Below are 18,475 nucleotides of genomic sequence, written 5' to 3' on the forward strand. Positions count from 1 at the left end.
TACTGGAGGCTCCAGGCTCAGCTATTCCTTTGGTCTCTACCTTGTTGTTGTTCAGTGGCTCAGTCGTGTCCAGCTCTTTGTGACCCCATGAACTGCAGCACGCCATGCTTCCCTGTCCTTCACCATTTCCTGGAGTTGGCTCAAACTCACGTCCATTGAGTCCATGATGCTATCTAATCATCTCATCCTCTGCCACCTGCTTCTCCTTTCACCCTCAATCTTTCCCAGCATCAGGGTCTTTTCCAATGAGTCAGCTCTTTGCATCAGGTGGCCGAAGTACTGGAGCTTCAGCTTCAGCATCAGTCCTTCCAATGAATACTCAGGGTTGATTTCCTTTAGAATTGACTGGTTTGATCTCCTTGCTGTCCAAGGGACTCTCAAGAGTCTTCTCCAACACCACAGTTCAAAAGCATCAAATCTTCGGTGCTCAGCTTTCTTTATAGTCCAACTCTCACATCCATATATGACTACTGTCTAGCTTTGACTAGACAGACCTTTGTTGGCAAAGTGAGGTCTCTGCTATTTAATATACTGTCCAGGTTTGTCATAGCTTTTCTTCCAAAGAGCAAGCGTCTTTTAAGTTCACGACTGCAGTCACCGTCTGCAGTGATTTTGTAGCCGAAGAAAATAAAGTCAGTCACATTTTCCGTTTTCTTCCCCATCTATTTGCTGTGAAGTGATGGGACTGGATGCCATGATCTTCTGTACCTCCTATGTAATCTTGTCTTATCTCCTGGCTTTAAGTGTCACCTTTGTACTGACGACATCTAGATTTACATCTGAGTTCTGGGCACTCTGGAGTGCGAGACTCACAAATCTAATTGTGCACTTGACATCTCCACTGGAAGGGCTATCAGACAGTTCAAACATACTATACCTAAAACTGAGTTTCCAGTATTGTTTCTCCCCCCCACACCCAAAACCTTGTTCTTCTCAAGGGTTTCCCTACCTCAAAAAGCAAATGCTCAATATTCTGTAATAACCTATATAGGAAAAGAACTTGAAAAAGAATAGATACATGTGTATGTATAACTGATTCACTTTGCTGAACACCTGAAACTAACACAAAATTGATAATCAGCTATGCTCCAATATAAAATTTAAAAAACATTATTAAAAAACCAATGCAATCCTTGCTCCTTGTGATTGTTCAAGGCAGAAATGTTAGCATTATTTTTTATTTCTCTCTTGCTTCCCACGTAGTCCATGAGCAGGGCTTGTTTTCTCTACTCCCAAACTATTTCTAGAATGCCAACAATTCTCACCATTTCTCACTGTGTCTCATGACAAACCAAGTGCAAAATAAATCACTTCACCTGGCTTATGGCAGGATGTTCCTATGCAGCCTCCCTGAATCCACTGATTAAGAGCAAGCCTTTCAAAATGTGAGTCAGATCACAAAATACTCCAGCAATTTCCCATCTTACTCTGAGTCAAAGACAGAGTCCCAACCCTTCCCCACAGTATCTTCCGCTTCTGAACCCAGTGACCCCTCCTGTTTAATTTTCTACTCCTGGACTCAGCTCCAGCCATACTGACCTCCTGTCTTATCTTCAAAGGAACCAAGCCCATTCTTCCCCCAGGACCTTTGCACTTCCTGTTCCCTCTGCCTAGAGAACGGTTACCCCAGGGACTTTGTCAGTTTTGTGTATCACCAAGTGCTTGGCACATAGCAAGCGCTCCATAAATATTTGTTGAGAAAAATAAATGTATGGGCGAATAAAAAGCATGCAAGCAAGAGAAGGATGGTCATTTGGGGGAGTTACGGTAGAAAAAGTTCAAGCACTGAGCACTTTCCCTCCATCCTTTCATATACCCCACAAATGTTTATTGCTTGCCTACTGTGTTCAAGCTCCTGTGCCACGTGCCGGGGCTCCTATACAGACACGGATCTTATATTGAGGAGCTCGCCTTTCAGGGGAGACAGAAATGTAACTAAATCATTGTAACTCCAAATGCCAAGTGATGTAACAGGGGGAAACACGAAGTCCTATGTGAGCTCAGAAATGGCCAGCGTTGTTTCTGACAGATGTGTGGTGGGCAGTGGGTGGAGCTCGAGTAAAGGTTAGTTACGACTTTTAACTGTCACTTCCCAGTTCATGCACATTTAATACCAAATGGACTATGTCCTTAAAACCAACTGATGATGCGTAAACCACGCGTACTGGCGAAGCTCCATGCTTTGAGTTAGCTGACTCCTTCTGTTTGAGACTTTGGCCTCTAGGAGGTACCAGTCACAGCCCTCAGCTTTGACAACCTGCAGTATCTCTGCACATTGTCAGATGTCCCTAATGGGGTAGAATTTGCTCCTTTTGAAGAGTCTTGACAGTTTGCAAGCTCTCTCAGGGAAGTGAGATTTGTGCCTGGGGCCTGTATGAGGACTGTTGAAAGAAGTTTGTGGCAGGGATGTTCAGGAGGAACCATATCTGTCTAAGGGATTAGGCCACTTTGCCCCCACGTGGGCAGAGGCCACCTGTTCATGAAGCCAACACAGCAAGCAAGAGCCGAGAGGAAAGAACACAGGTGCATTTTCTTATGACTTCATAGGAGCTACTGGATTCAACTGAATCATATTTCAGCCACATGAGCCAACTAATTCCCTCTAAGGCATAAGCCAGTCTGAACTGGGTTCCTGCCACTTAAAAAGTGATCGGGGAGTCCTGAGTGACAGAGACTTTCTGTGAATCTTATCTCAGTCACCCTTCAGAGCTGCCCTCTCAGGTGGGTTGTTTATCTGAGCTTTACAGACGTGGACGTGAAGGGGACACTGGCTGCCTCTCCTTGTCCTCTGCCGCCTGTTCACGGCACTTCCCACAGTGAGAACGACTTGCACACTGAATTGCCCTGGGCCTGCCTCTTCTGTGGCCCAGAGCACCAGCCCCAGGCTGCGGGCATTGTCTCTCTTTGTGTTGCTAAGTGCAGACACAGTGCCTGGCTCCCCAGAGGTGCTCAAAAGCGTGTGCTGAATGATTGAACCGTGGCTTTACTGCAGAATCTGACTGAGGATCTGATTTCAATGCCTGAGTGAGTTTCCCTATGGTTCCCCACATGTTTTCTCAGTTCCACTGTGGAGGGAAGAACTAGATCCAGTGATATGTGAAGGAGGCCAGTCTGAGTGCAACTGAAGGAATCTATTCACCATTGGCTCTGGCAGGCCCCTCAGGAAGAGCTGAGGGTGAAGGGGATGGGATGACAATGATGCGAGGGAACATAAGCTGGACGCTGGGGCAGCCTTGCGGTGTAAGTGCCCACAGGCAGATACAAGGTAAGTGTATGTCACCAGCAATAGAGTCTGGGGCTGGAGGTGATTCCATCTGCCGGAATAGGCGAGAGGACTGGGGCTGCAGGCTTAGCAACAGCGCCTTGGAGATCCTGGAAAGGGGTGCCAATTTGGAGGTCAGCTGGTCACTTACTCCTTGTCAAACAGTCAAGGATGTCCCCAAACCGCTGCCAGCAGGACACTAACTACAATATCCTTGGCAAGTGGAAAGATCATGGTGCCGTGGCTGACATGTATTGGCTCCAATGTGAACTCAGGCACCCTGTGAGCTGGCTGAGCTTGGCCAGATGCTCTGACCTCATTCATTCCCATTCTCCATGGATAGAACCCGTGGAGTAGAGAGAATTAAATAAGACAGTGGGTGTGAGTGCCTGGAACACAGAGGGGCCTCAGAAAGCCCCGACTCCATCCCATAATTGGTGTACCTCCTGTGTACTGAGTTCCCATAGATACTGCCCTGGAAGCCACCTGGGGGACATGGAGAAGTTTGGCTCCTGCTCTACCTAAGTGGGGTACCACAGACCTTTTTGAGCATCATGTGGATTTTTTTTTTTTTTCAGAATTTCAGAATGGCGTCCTGCTCCAGCCTTTGGAAAGTCTGCTCTGAACATCACCAACCCTAATTTGAGGATGTGAGGCCCAGTATAATGTAGTGGGTAGCACCATTCTTAAGTGTTTCTATAACCCCAAAGCCCAGAGGGATTTCCAGGGGTCTGACCCACCTCTTCACCAATTCAATGCAATATGAAGATTTGTGGACCCCCTGTTATGTTTCCCCACAGAAACTTCCCTTGTGGCTCAGCTGGTAAAGAATCTGCCTGCGATGTGGGAGACCTGGGTTTGATCCCAGGGTTGGGAAGATCCCCTGGAGAAGGGAAAGGCTACCCACTCCAGTATTCTGGCCTGGAGAATTCCATCTGGCTCTTTTGGTGCTTCCCTGGTGGCTCAGATGGCAAGGTGTCTGCTTGCAATGTGGGAGACCTGGGTTCGATCCCTGGGTCAGGAAGATCCCCTGGAGGAGGAAATGACAATCCACTCCAGTACTCTTGCCTGGAAAATTCCATGGAGGGAGGAGCCTGGTGGGCTACAGTCCACGGGGTCACAGAGAGTCAGACACGACTGAGGGACTTCACTTTCTTTCTTTCACTTTACTATGTTCAGGTGACCCCCCTACTATGTCAAGGTGATGCTGAGAAAATAACATGGTGGATAATAATAGCTTCTCTTCACTGAGCTAATGGGCTATTCTCCCCCATTAATTTTCTCTAGCCCTTACAGCATCACCTGCAGGGTAGGAACTCTTGTCTCTATTCCACAGATGAGAGACCTGAGGTTCAAATGTCAACACAGCCAGGAAGTAGAAGGCTCATCATTCAAGTTCATATGTGAATGCTCTAAAGACTCTACTCTCTCCACTAAACACCTCAGCGTCCCCCAGGAAGTTGCTATGAGCAAGGACACAGAGCAAATGTTTGGGGGAATTTATGGATAACGCAACCTTACACGAGAGAAGGCTTCACGTAGAAAATAAGAGACAAATGAAACACAGGGGTAAAGTGGATCTGATTGGAGAGATTGATGTTGGGGAATTTCAACATGAAATTGATATTCACGGCAGCTGTGTTTGTAGTGGGAAGAGTTTGACATGGCCTAAATGTCTCTCAGTCAGGAGCCAGTTAAAGAAATTATCATCCAGTCGTACAATGGAAGACTGTTTAAGCAACTGATTTTTAACAAGCAGCTCTATAGATATCTCTGTGGAACAGTCTCTAAGACACTGTGCTGACTCTTGTCCAATTGCTCCCACACCTAGATCCCCCTCCACTCTCCTCTCACTGCTCTGAGCCCTGAAGCTGGTGCCCCTGAGCTGCACCAATGAGACACCTGGGTTTTCAGGCTTCCGCTTGGGTTTGACCAATGAGAGGCGCCTGTGGCAGACTGGAGGGCCAGCAGAAAGAAAAGCCAGAGTATTTCTTCCCAGCTCCTCCCTGTTTGGATAGTAGGGTCCTGACGAAGCCTGATGCCTCCACAGCCTCAGCGCCAGCCTGTCAGCCCCTCACCCACGGATTCACTTTTCCTCGGCTTATGGTACCCTATTCCTGCTCCTTGTCCTCCTGGCATTATAATCTCTCCAGTTGGACTGAGTGGAATTCTGTTGCCTGCTGCAATCCTGACTCTAATACAGACACAGTATAGCCATTACAGAGGGGCCCCCACTGACCTCCCAAGAAATTTTCCAATCACCTTCACCAGGAACGTCCCCACGAGTCCACCGATGGCGAATATGGACACGGTCACAGACCAGAGCAGGGTCAGAGTGTCCGAGTCTACGGGATGTCCATGCCTTCTCTCCCACGACTCGTTGTAAAAGGCCTTGATGTACTGAAAACAAACAACAAACCATGTTATTCCTCCCAGCTGCTCGAAGCCCGTCTGAATATAAACAAAATGACTTATGGAACACTGGTTTCATACCAGGCATTTCGCTGAGCTCTGTTTCACTGAATCCTTCTAACAAACCGTGTGGACAGACCTTATTTTTAAATCCTTTTGCAGGTAGGGAAACGGAGAGAAAAACTGACTTGTTCAGCTGAGTGGCAAACCTGGGAGTCAAATTCAGATCTGACTCTGAACCAAGAACCACACAACAGAATCACCTTGAAAATGTGTTTAAAATGTTCATACCTAAATAAGGGAAAATGTTTGCCACCTTGGGGAAGGTAGAGATTGAAGACACACACAGAAAAAAAAAAAAAAAAAAACCACAAAATAAAAACAAAATGCTCCTTTGGATTTCATCAGACTTAGATGTTCTGCTCCTCAGAAGGCATCATGAAAATTGGAAAGACAAAGCCACTAACTGAGCTAACATATCTGCAACCCATGTAGCTACAAAGGATTTGTAGTCACAATACATAAAGAGTTCTAACAAATCAGTAAGAAGACAACACAAGTAGAAATGAGTCAAAGACTTGAACAGACTCCAAAACAAATTCAACTGACCAGGAAGCTAATGACATAATGTTCCACATGTTTTGTAACACAGCAATGTAAATTAAACTCACAGTGAGGGCTTCTCTGTTGGCTCAGTGGTAAAGAATCCACCTGCCAATGCAAGAGACACAGTTCGATCTCTGGTCCAGGAGGATGCCATATGCCATGGAGCAACTAAGCCTATGCACCACAACCATTGAGCCTGTAGAGCCCACACGCCATAGCCTGTGTGCCCTAGAGCCTGTGCTGGGCAACAGGAGAAGCCACTGCAGTGAGACACCGGCCCATCACAATGAAGAGCAGCCCCAGCTCACTGCAACCCAGAGAAAAGCCTGCGGGTAACAAAGACTCAGCACAGCCAAAAACAAATTGTAAAAATCATTTAAATAGACCACAATAAGATGCCCACCTCATGCTCACTAGACTCTACCCCACCCCAATACACACAAACACTGCTGTCAATTCTGATTCAGTGGGTTTGGGATGGGACTGAGTGATTCTGACATACACCAAAGACTGAGGTCATGAACTATGCTCCCCACGAGAGTTCCATCTCCAAGAAGCTCATAGTTCCCCATGCTGCTGCTGCTGCTAAGTCACTTCAGTCGTGTCCAACTCTGTGTGACCCCATAGACGGAAGCCCACCAGGCTCCCCCGTCCCTGGGATTCTCCAGGCAAGAACACTGGAGTGGGTTGCCATTTCCTTCTCCAATGTGTGAAAGTGAAAAGCGAAAGTGAAGTCGCTCAGTCGTGTCCGACCCATAGCGACCCCACGGACTGCAGCCTACCAGGCTCCTCCATCCATGGGATTTTCTAGGCCCAGAGACCTCTCCAATAACAGCCAGTGTTATAGCATGGCAGAAAAAGCATAGGGTCTGGTCACACAGACCTGGGCTTGAATCCCAGCACAATGATTTGCTAATGATTTAAACCAGCTGAACCTGGGTTTCTTCATCTGCAAGATGGGAGTGATAACACTGATGTCTCAGGCTGTCATGAAATCACCCAAGAACTTGGAGCAGCACCCAGGACCTGTATGGAGATCACTCACTCCCCAGGGAGATTAAAGATGAACAGGTCTGGTAAGGGTTAGGTAGTGACCAGCAGTGTGTACTCTGGTACACTGACAGTGGGAATTTAATTTGTACAGTCATCTTGGAAAACAGTTTACTTTACCTAGTCAAGTTGAAGATCCTAACCTAGAACCCAGCAAATCCATTTCTAGAAAATTCCTTACTTACCAAAGAGCATATTGGAGGTGGGGAGAGATAAATTAGGAGTTTGGAATTAACACACACATACTACCATACATAAAACAGATAAACAACAAGAACCTGCTGGAGAGCACAGGGAACTATTTTCAATATCTTGTAACCTATAATGGAAAAGAATCTGAAAAAGAATATGTATCTTCTCCCTGCAGAGATTCTGAGCCTGGCTCGCCAGCCCTCCCACCCATCTTGGGAGCTGCTCGCTATTTTTTCAATGCCTTCTTTTTTAGCTTCAATCAGACAAACTTGCTGTTGTGTCTAACTCTTGAAACTCTACCAAAACACATAAATAATTCCATTTCATACTCACGAGAACCCTGGCGGCTGACAACCCCATTTACAGAGGAGGGAGCCAAGAGTAAGGTGTTCACCCACATGGCTAGTAAGTGGTGGAGAAGGATTGTTGCGAAGTCTGCCTGGCTTCAGAGACTGAATAAAGCCACCCACCAGTGACTCTGCATGTCGTGATGAAGGTATGAGAGCGAAGCAGCTCAATCCAACAGGACATGTATTTATTTATCTTAAAACCATCATCACACCATTTCTGTTAAATATCAGACACCTTTATTATTGTTTATCTTTTGGCTGTGCTGGGCCTTTGTTGCTGCGTGGGCTTTTCTCTAGTTCCGGCGAGTGGGGGCTACTCTCTAGTTGCGGTGTCCGAGTTTCTCATTGCCGTGGCTTCTGTTGTTGGGCAGCACAGGCTCTGGGGCACACAGGCTCACTGGTTGCCGCTCCTGGGTTCTAGAGCACAGGCTCAATAGTTGCTGCTCACGGGCTTAGTTGCTCGGTGGCATGTGGGATCTTCCCGGACTAGGGATTGAACCCATGTCTCCTGTATTGGCAGGTGGATTCTTTACCACTGAGCCACCAGTGAAGCCCAGGATATTTGCAGGTTTAAAGATCAGTACTGGTTAGGTCCTTATTAAGTTGCCTTGTCAGGCCCCAAAGAACATAAGGAGGACACCCCTCAGAAAGCCAAGTATAGGCCAAGAAACAGCATGGTTAGCACTAAACCAGAGGGATGGAGTGGTCGTAGGAAGGCAGCCGGGCTTCCCTCATAGCTCAGTTGGTAAAGAATCCGCCTGCAATGCAGGAAACCCCGGTTCGATTCTTGGGTAGGGGAGATCTGCTGGAGAAGGGATAGGCTACCCACTCCAGTATTCTTGGGCTTTCCTTGTGGTTCAGCTGGTAAAGAATCTGCCTGCAATGTGGAAGACCTGGGTTCAATCCCTGGGTTGGGAAGATCCCCTGGAGAAGGGAAAGGCTACCCACTCCAGTGTTCTGGCCTGGAGAATTCCATGGACTGTGTAGTCCGTGGGATCACAAAGAGGCGACACGACTGAGTGACTTCCCTTTCTTTCACTTTCATAGGGTGCCCCCAGGCCTACCGACAGGGTCCAGACCCTCCAGAGAAGCTGGAGTGGGTGCCCAGGACTTCCCCGACCTCTGGCCCGATAATCAGGAGACCTTCCAGCACTGAAGGTCTTTCTTGGATGTGACTTGGTCCCTACCGCAGTCTTGCACAGATTTCAGAGGCTGCACTGGGAAGCCTTGCTGATGCCTGCTCTCAACAGTCTTGTCTTCCCACGCCTGCAGCAATGACCAGCGTCCTGAGTTTACGCGCAGAAACTAAAAGGATGCTGTTGGGGAGGAAATGTTCTCTTTTCCTTTCCAAGCACTCAGGAGCCTGGTGAGGGAAGAGGCGGGTTTCACATCTCTCACTGCTAGGCGCTGCTTTGGGAGTCTCTGCAGACGCTTCTTATTTCAATTTGGGGAAACTGGAGAACGGATGCGTCTGCAGAGGGCTGGAGAAGCCCGGCAGAGTTGCCCCCTGTGGAAACACATCTCCGACAGTCCCTGAAAGCTGGTTTCAAAGCAACGCCTTTAGCAATTAAACACTTGTCTTTGGGTGTGAATTCAGCCAAAACCAAGATGAAAGGCAGCCCCAAAGCACATGTGAGAGCAGAAGCCAGGTGATAGGTGATGAGGCTTGTTGAGCTAATTCACTGCATGACTCGTTCATCGGGCTGGAGATTCATGGAGTATGTTGGCACCGACGGGTAGTGCCCAGTACATAGCAGGTACTGAGATGAACGTGTGTGTCTTAAATTGAGTTTCTGCTATGGGCCTGGCATCATACAAAATAAAAATAGGGAATCCGTACATCACATTCTCCACGTGCCATGCACTAGTCTAAAAACTGGAAACACATGAACCCGTCCCCTCAGCAACCCTCTGAGACAGGCCCTGTGTCCTGACTTGTCTCCTGGGCAGATGAACCTGAGGTACAGCCACGGGGCTTTCCCAAGATCCCATTATGGTCAGGACTCAAATGTAGGCAGCGGGACTCCAGAGCCCACCTCTTAACCATGATTCTATCCCCATTCTTAGTCTGGAAAACACAAAGATGATTACATCAATACCCCCAGGTACATGTGGGAAGACTGAGGGGGGAGAGGTGAGGATGTGGCGTCTACACTGGCTGACTGTTAAGTATGCTTCAGTCTGTATACCTCCTCCTTGGCTCACCTGGAGCCATTCTGTGACGTTTCATCAGAGCCAGAAATTTGGAGTGAAGCGATGCATCTGAAAGCTGCTCTGAATCCACTGGGACTGCAGGGCCTGCCCGAGCTCACAGCATCTACCCTCTTCCTGTTCGTGCCTACACTGCCCCGTCACATGCCTCAGTCCCTTGAATCTGGGGGTGTGTGGTGGTCGGGGGAAGAGAGTCATAGGACAGTTTCTCACCAAAGATGTGTAAAGAGATGTTAAGAGTTCCTGGACCTTCTCTCACTCACTTCCTTTTTCTGCAGGCTGGACAGTCACAGAGGACTCCTCGCAGAGGCCTCTGAACCTCTCAGGGATGGGGGAGCCACTCAGTAGAAGGAGCCTGGGCCCCAGGGTGTCTGCAAGGAGCAGAGCACCCCTGCTCACCTGCTTGGGTGGCAAAAGGGCTGGGAAATTAACTCTCATTGTGTTCAGCAACCAAGATTTAGGGGTTGCGTGTTATGGCAGCTGGTTTACCTGAGCACAATCAACCTGACCCCCAAGCCCAGGCCATGACAATGACCATGATAATGAGGCTTTAAGAAGGAGGGTGTTCAGTTCAGTTTAGTCGCTCAGTCCTGTCTGACTCTTAGTGACCCCGTGGACTGCAGCATGCCAGGCTTCCCTGTCCATCACCAACTCACAGAGCTGGCTCAAACTCATGTCCATAGAGTCGGTGATGCCATCCGACCATCTCATCCTGTGTTGTCCCCTTCTCCTCCTTCCTTCAATCTTTCCCAGCATCAGGGTCTTTTCAAATGTCAGTTCTTCACATCAGGTGGCCAAAGTATTGGAGTTTCAGCTTCAGCATCAGTCCTTCCAAAGAATATTCAGGACTGATTTCCTTTAGAATAGGCTGGTTAAATCTCCATGCTGTCCAAAGGACTCTCAAGAGTCTTCTCCAACACCACAGTTCAAAAGCATCAATTCTTCGGCACTCAGCTTTCTTTATCGTCCAACTGTCACATCCATACATGACCACTGGAAAAACTATAGCTTTGACGAGACGGACTTCTGTTGGCAAAGTAATGTCTGTGCTTTTTAAAATGCTATCTAGGTTGGTCATAGCTATTCTTCCAAGGAGCAAGCATCTTTTAATTTCATGGCTGCAGTCGCCATCTGCAGTGATTTTGGAGCCAAAAAAAAAATAAAGTCTGTCACTGTTTCCATTGTTTCCCCATCTATTTGCCATGATGTAATGGGACCGCATGCCATGATCTTAGTTTTCTGAATGTTGAGCTTTAAGCCAACTCTTTAAGCCAACACTCTCCTCTTTCACTTTCATCAAGAGGCTCTTTAGTTCTTCTTCACTTTCTGCCATAAGAGTGGTGTCATCTGCATATCTGAGGTTATTGATATTTCTCCCGGCAATCTTGATTCCAGCTTGTGCTTCATCCAGCCCAGCGTTCCTCATGATGTACTCTGCACATAAGTTAAATAAGCAAGGTGACAATATACAGCCTTGATGTACTCCTTTCCCAATTTGGAACCAGTGTGTTGTTCCATGTCCAGTTCTAACTGTTGCTTCTTGACCTGCACACAGATTTTTCAGGAGGCAGGTCAGATGGTCTGATATTCCCATTTCTTTCAGAATTTTCTTAAAATTTTTATTAAAATAGTTTGCTATGACCCACACAGTCAAAGGCTTTGGCATAGTCAATAAAGCAGAAGTAGATGTTTTTCTGGAACTCCCGTGCTTTTTTGATGATCCAACAGATGTTGGCAATTTGATCTCTGGTTCCTCTAGCTTTTCTAAATCCAGCTTGAACATTTGGAAGTTCACAGTTCATGTACTATTGAAGCCTGGCTTGGAGAATTTTGATCATTACTTTGCTAGCCTGTGAGATGAATGCAATTGCGCAGTAGTTTGAGCATTCTTTGGCATTGCCTTTCTTTGGGATTGGAATGAAGACTGACCTTTTCCAGTCCTGTGGCCACTGCTGAGTTTTCCAAATTTGCTGGCATATTGAGAGCGGCACTTTCACAGCATCATCTTTTAGGATTTGAAATAGTTCAACTGGAATTCCATCACTTCCACTAGCTTTGTTTGTAGTGATGCTTTCTAGGGCCCACTTGACTTCGCATTCCAAGATATCTGGCTCTAGGTCAGCGATCACACCATTGTGATTATCTGGGTCGTGAAGATCATTTTTGTATAAGTCTTCTGTGTGTTCTTGCCACCTCTTCTTAATAATTTTGTTCTGACAAAATGTGGTCCACTGGAAAAGGGAATGGCAAACCAGTATTCTTGCCTTGAGAATCCGATTAACAGTGTGAAGAAAGAAAGAGGGAAGATTTAGGCAAAATCATCAGGGTGGCTAGGTGTGGCAATATGGGCCTTTGACTAGAGATATCCTTTTATGTTTTGGGGAACTCGTAAGACTATTTGAAAGAAGTAATCTGCAAGAAAATATAGTTTTAAGATTGCCATATTAATCTCTAGGCTCATTTCGCTCCATCTCATTCATGGAGTCCACCTTTTACTTTTCCACTGGACCTACTTCCAAGAAACCCATTCTTGTGCCTTTTATTAGGACAGTCTTCCCTGATGGCTCAGACAGTAAAGAACCTGCCTGCCAATGCAGGAGATCCCTGGGTTCGATCCCTGGGTTAGGAAGATCCCATAGAGAAGGAAATGGCAACCCACTCCAGTATTCCTGCCTGGAGAACTCTATGGACAGAAGAGACTTGTGGGCTAAGGTGCATGGGGTCCCAAAGAGTTGGACACGTCTGAGCGACTAATGCTTTTTTGCTTTTCTACTTCCTCCTACCAGGGGCCCAGGTTCCCACCCTGTCTTCTAGAGACAAGTTCTGCAATCCCTGCCTTCAAGGAGCTCGAGATCTATTGTGGACATAAGAGCCAAATAAGCATGCACTCACAACATGGAGTGGAAAGACCTGCGGTATTAGGAAGCCGAGAAGGGCTACAGCCACTCAGCCAGGTCACTCAAATCAGGGACACAAGAAGAACGAGAGTGGAGGCTGGGGTTACATGGCTGTAGATGGCCGTTCTCAAAGGTGGAGAAGCTGATGGCCTAGGTGATGACACAGAGACATTGTAAATGAGTCAGTGGAGTGAGAAGGTGGCCCGGCAGCTGGGGACAGATTGGAGAATGAGGCAGACGTGGTCGGAAGTTGACTGCCAGCCCAAGAGGTCCACGCTTCATCCTGCGGGTGTTGAAGAGCAGCTGAAGGATTTGAACTTGGAACTGAGATCCTCACTTGTGTTGCAGAACATTCATTGTAGGCATGGTGTGAGACTCAGAAAGTTTAGCCTGGAGGCGGCTGGACCAGTCAGGAGGCTCCTGAACAGTTAAGAGATGATGAATCTAAAAGAAACAGTCTATAAACTCACCAAGGAATATTTATATAATGACTAGCTCTGACTAGAGCCCAAACTGCAGAAAAATAAATAGAGGTCACAGGTTTAAAGGAACAGAGACTCAAGAAAGGGCTGAGAAGTCATGGGTTCAGACTCACTTGTACTATTCAGTCCTCTGTGACCTCCAGCGAGTGGCTCTGTCTCTGGGGGCCGGGTTCTCAGTGGTTAAAGGCCCTGGAATCCATTTCATCCAGCTCTCAACTTGGCCACTTTTCTGCTGGGTGATCTTGAGCAAGTCACTCAAGATCTTTGTGCCTTTGGCCCCTCATCTATGAAGTAATTTTCCTCCCTAAAGAGTTACCATGAGGATTTAATGTAAGATGAACGTAAAGGGCAGAGCTGGATCCACAAGAATTAAAAAAAACAACAACACAGAAGCTGGGGTGACTGGTGGGGGTGGGGGGTGTTGACATCATTGTTTCTGCCTCGTGAAAGAAGGGTTCTAGACTTGTTTACTTCTCAGGTCTTCGAAGCCATGAATACTTTACCACTGTCTCCCCAGCCAGCAACACAGGGGCCAAGCTTTGGCAACTAATTGAACTATGCAATGCCCAGCTGCAGGGACTGCCACAGAACACCTCCAAAGGACGACAGGAAATTGCCAGACAATGGGAGGCAAATTACCTGGTAGCCTGTTTTGCGAATGTTCCTGCCTGATTCATAGAAGTTGTCATTAATCCATGTCAAATTTTTCTCAGGAGGGCTATAACAATACTCATACATAGAACCATTGTGTGGATGGGCCAGCGTACACACACCGTTGCATCACAGAGCAAGTCATGCTAGTTAACTCCTTAGGGATTTGCAGAGACAGTCCCACACTACTGAACACGCCGTCACCGGGGGAAAACAGTACAGTCTTTACAAAGCAGGCTCTTCAAAGGCAGGACCTCACAAGATAAAATTATGTCAGCTCAGCGGCGCCACCTAGCGTCCCCTAAACAGCAGAACTAACACAGGGCGCTGCTGCTGCTGCTGCTAAGTGGCTTCAGTCGTGTCCGACTCTGTGTGACCCCACAGACGGCAGCCCACCAGGCTCCTCTGTCCTTGCCTGGATTCTCCAGGCAAGAATACTGGAGTGGGTTGCCATTTCCTCCTCCAATTCAAGCATGCATGCCACGTCGTGTCTGACTCTGTGCGACCCCATGGACAGCAGCCCACCAGGCTCCTCCATCCACAGGATTCCCCAGGCAAGAACACTGGAGTGGCTGCCACTTCCTTGTCCAGGGGAGCTTCCCGACCCAGGGACTGAGCTCTCGTCTCCAGTGCCTCCTGCGTTGGCAGGTGGATATTTTCTCCCACCCGTGCAGAAAAAGTGAACTTGTCTGGCCTGAGACTTCTAGCCTCTGAGAAGCCTGCTTGCTAGGTGAGTCCTGGGCTGGCCTTGGGGAACTTGGACTTGGGGAGGGAACTCACCATTCCCAGAAGTGAGAAGAAAGGACTTAAAGTGTGCCAACAATGTGGTTTGTGCTTCTTTTCCGGGAGTCAGGAATTGTGTGCGTGTATCAAGGAGGTGACGCTGTGACGGACCCCTGATAAAGGCCCTGAATCCTGAGTCTCTGAAGAGCTTCCCTGAAGGAAGACTGCTCACAGTGGTGTCATAGCTTGCTGCTGGGGAAATTAAGGGCATCCGGCCCGCCTCCACGGGAGACGAGCCTGGTCTCTTCCGCACTTCACCCCAGGCACCTTTCTCTTTGGCCATTTTCTCTCTGCATCCTTCTGCTGTAGTAAATCAATCATGAATAAACCTCGTGGTGAGTCTTATGGGCCCTTCTAGCAAATGATGAAGACTAGGGTGGCCTTGGGAACCCCAACCCACCTCCCAGGTCCTTAGGAAAGCGTCCGGCTCCCTCTTGACTTCATATTCAGTTTGCAGCTCTGGGGTGTCTTCTTTTCTTCCTACTGTGAGATTCTCCTGGAGGAGTCTGGGTAACTGAGGAGTGAGGGAGAGGCCTCTGTACTTCTAGACATCTGAGAATATTTCGCCCACTCAGCCAGCTTTCGGAACGAACACTGAGCACGATCAAAGAGGACGCAGTAATTGCAAGCGCTCATCAGAGAGGAAGGCTTCCAGAGTTTTCTGGGTTCCTCCCTCAACTACCTTTGTAATGAGGATGGTGGCCCAACCCTTGGGTTTAATTATATAGAGCACAAAGAAAGAAAGTTTCATTTTCTATGTGGCCCAAGGCAGGAGCTGAGAGAAGAATATGCGCTTCCAAATATCCCTCTTATTAAAAAAAAAAAATTGATCTGGAATCTGTCTGCGGCTGGAACATTCTTTTGAGGGGTCGCATAGCTATGTTTAGGGCTTCCCTTGTGGCTCAGATGGTAAAGAATCTGCCTGCAATGCAGAAGACCCAGGTTTGACCCCTGGGTCAGGAGGATCCCCTGAAGAAGGGAATGGCTACCCACTCTGGTATTCTTGCCTGGGAAATCCCGTGGACAGAGGAGCTGGCAGGCTACAGTCCATGGGGTTGCAAGGAGTCCAACACGAATGAGTGACTAACTCACACACACACAGCTGTGTTTGCAAGAGGACAGTGCCTTTACCCAGACCTTCACTCAGATAACATTTCCTAGTCCTCTCTGTGTGCCCTCTGGCTGGAGTGAAAAGGGTGAGTTCTTTCATTACTGTTCAAATTTCTTATGGCTGCTGAAAATCAGTCTTGAGGCAGCAGGGGATCTCAAAGGACATCCTGATTCAACCCAAGTGCGGGGTGATGGTTTCGAGCACCAATTATAGAATAACTTATTTGTAGAACAACCTGGGTTTGCAGGCATAACAATCCTGCAGGAAGGATTGGGTGGGGATGAGTGGTCCCTAGCATGATGTCTAGAGTTAGTGCTCAATAAATCTCAGTGCTTTTCTCCTGCGGGGCAGAAAGATAACATTTCCAGTTTTATCTGTTTGGGTTTGTTCATATCAGTCACGCCATCCAATCTCCTCCATCCTGACTCCCTGCCTTGCTGGGCTGGCTGTCACTGAGTTCCCTCTGTCTGGCTACAGCAGCCAGGGCGCCCACCCCTTGAAGCAGAGCTGCTCTGAGTTGGGAAAATGGTCCTTTCCCCATTAGGCTCAACAAAGGCATTTTCCCCCAGAGGAGCTTTACGAAATGAAAGATTTTGGCTCAAAGAGGGAGGCATCTGAGCTCCCATAATCTGGGGACCCCAGGAGTAGGCAGGAGTGGCACCCAAAGTCTAGAATATTCAGACATCAACACCCCAGACCTGGAAAGGCCCCCTCCTCCTGTCAGCCAGCAGCTCTGCCAGCTCTGATTAAAAGCAAACAATGACTCAGAGATCCTAGTTTAAACAGTGCAGCAGCATTTTGTACTAGAGAAAAATTGAGAGCAATCTAAGAGGCCCACATTGGGAAGGTGGAACAGCCACAGGAGGCAGCAGTACACAGCTGCTAGCAATCCTGGCAATGGGGAGTACTCAGTAACGTGGAAAAAATGCTTACAAAATAAATATTGAGCTCCCAAAGAGGATATAAAATGTGGCTGATCTCTGGGGAAATAAGAAAAGGGAGATTTAGACAAAGCCTTAAAAGTGGCCTCTGGGTGGGGCTGAGATTGTGACTACCCATTGGCTGAGTGGCCTTGAGTCAGTTATCCCATCTCTCTCCCTGCCCCCCAGGCTTCCTGTTCTGTAAAATAAGATTACTGTCTAGTGGTAAAGAACCCTTCTGCCAAAGCAGGAGATATAAGAGATGTGGGTTCCACCCTGGGTCCGGAAGATCCCCTGGAGAAGGACATGGCACCCACTCCAGAATTCTTGCCTGGGGAATCCCATGGACAGGGGAGCCTGGTGGGCTACAGTCCATGGGGTTGCAAAGTGTCGGACATGAAAGAAACAACTTAGCACTCATGCACGCATGTCACAATATCTGCCATGAGGGTTGATATCCAAATGAGAGATTCAGTTCCTGCTTCATAGAAGGGGAATCATAGCAGTAATTTTATGGTTGAATTATTAAAGTTGCGCTGTTTGATTTTGCTAATAGCAGCCTGTTTTGCTTTCATAACTAGTGAGGCAGGATGAGACAAAAGGAAAAGAGAAAAAAGGAGAAAGCAAGAACGAGATTCTCAAATCAGAGAAAATGCTGGTCCACGATGAAATTAATCAGATGCCTATCTCATCAAAATAATGGCCAGATGTTTCTGAAATGATAAGATGTGCCTGTAATCTTAACCTTCTCCCACCAAGAGGTGGAGCCCCACTCCCCGCCGCCCCCACTGGTCCCGAGCCACCCGATGTCTGTAACACCCTCTACACTCATCAGCCCTCCTATTTAATAATTTTCCCTGTTAAAGACCTCGGACCACACAGAGGCATCCCACGATGTGCCCTGCTTTTCTGAGAGCATGGGGGCTTCCAGAACAGCGGCTTTAAAATGGCATCCCGGGGTGGGATTAATTGAAAGGACCACAATTCGCTTCTGCCTCTCTGTCTGCTGGCTCATTGGCATCTTTGCCTGGGCTGGCATCTAACATCTGCTGCTAATTGGGATGGCTCTGCTCCTAGAGAGAGAGGTGATGATTTTACTCCTTATCACCACATATTTACCTGCCCTTAGGGAAGGACTGGGGAGAGGAAAATGATAAACTACACCATTGCGGCTGGGAAATGTATGATGAGTCAAATTAATTGTTCTGCCGAAGCCCTGCGCTTAAATACTGACAGTAGGGCAGGGCAAGGGGGTGAGCTTCTGTATCCCCTCCCCAGAAAAGAACAAATGTTACCAACTCAGAAATCACTGAAAGGTGACTCATTCATTATTAAAGCCAGACCACTCACTGTTATTTTTGTAGAGGCATTGTTTCAACTAAGTCCCAGTTTATGTGGCTTGGGAGTAGGGGCAATAAATTAGATCCCCTTGGCAAAGCAGTGTTCTCATTTATTTTTTCTTTCTCATTCTCTCATTTAACAAACTTTCCCCCCCCCAGTATTTTTATGTTTAGAATATACTTTTGTATGATATCCATTGTATACATA

The 18,475-nt window shown here is 47.6% G+C and overlaps 1 protein-coding gene across 3 annotated transcripts in view; it reads right to left on the bottom strand.

Moving 5' to 3' along the window:
• SLC2A9 (solute carrier family 2 member 9) overlaps positions 1-18,475 on the bottom strand; it is a 292,047-nt gene that overhangs the window by 219,388 nt on the left and 54,184 nt on the right. For all 3 annotated transcript variants that reach the window (XM_088836486.1, XM_088836485.1, XM_088836484.1), the window contains exon 4: positions 5,502-5,662. In XM_088836486.1, the coding sequence (XP_088692612.1) occupies positions 5,502-5,662 (161 nt within the window). The remainder of the gene's footprint in view (positions 1-5,501; positions 5,663-18,475) is intronic.

This window comes from Moschus berezovskii, chromosome 5 (genome assembly GCF_049115385.1).
Source record: "Moschus berezovskii isolate FMDL1 chromosome 5, NW_MosBer_1.0, whole genome shotgun sequence".
NCBI lineage: Eukaryota > Metazoa > Chordata > Mammalia > Artiodactyla > Moschidae > Moschus > Moschus berezovskii.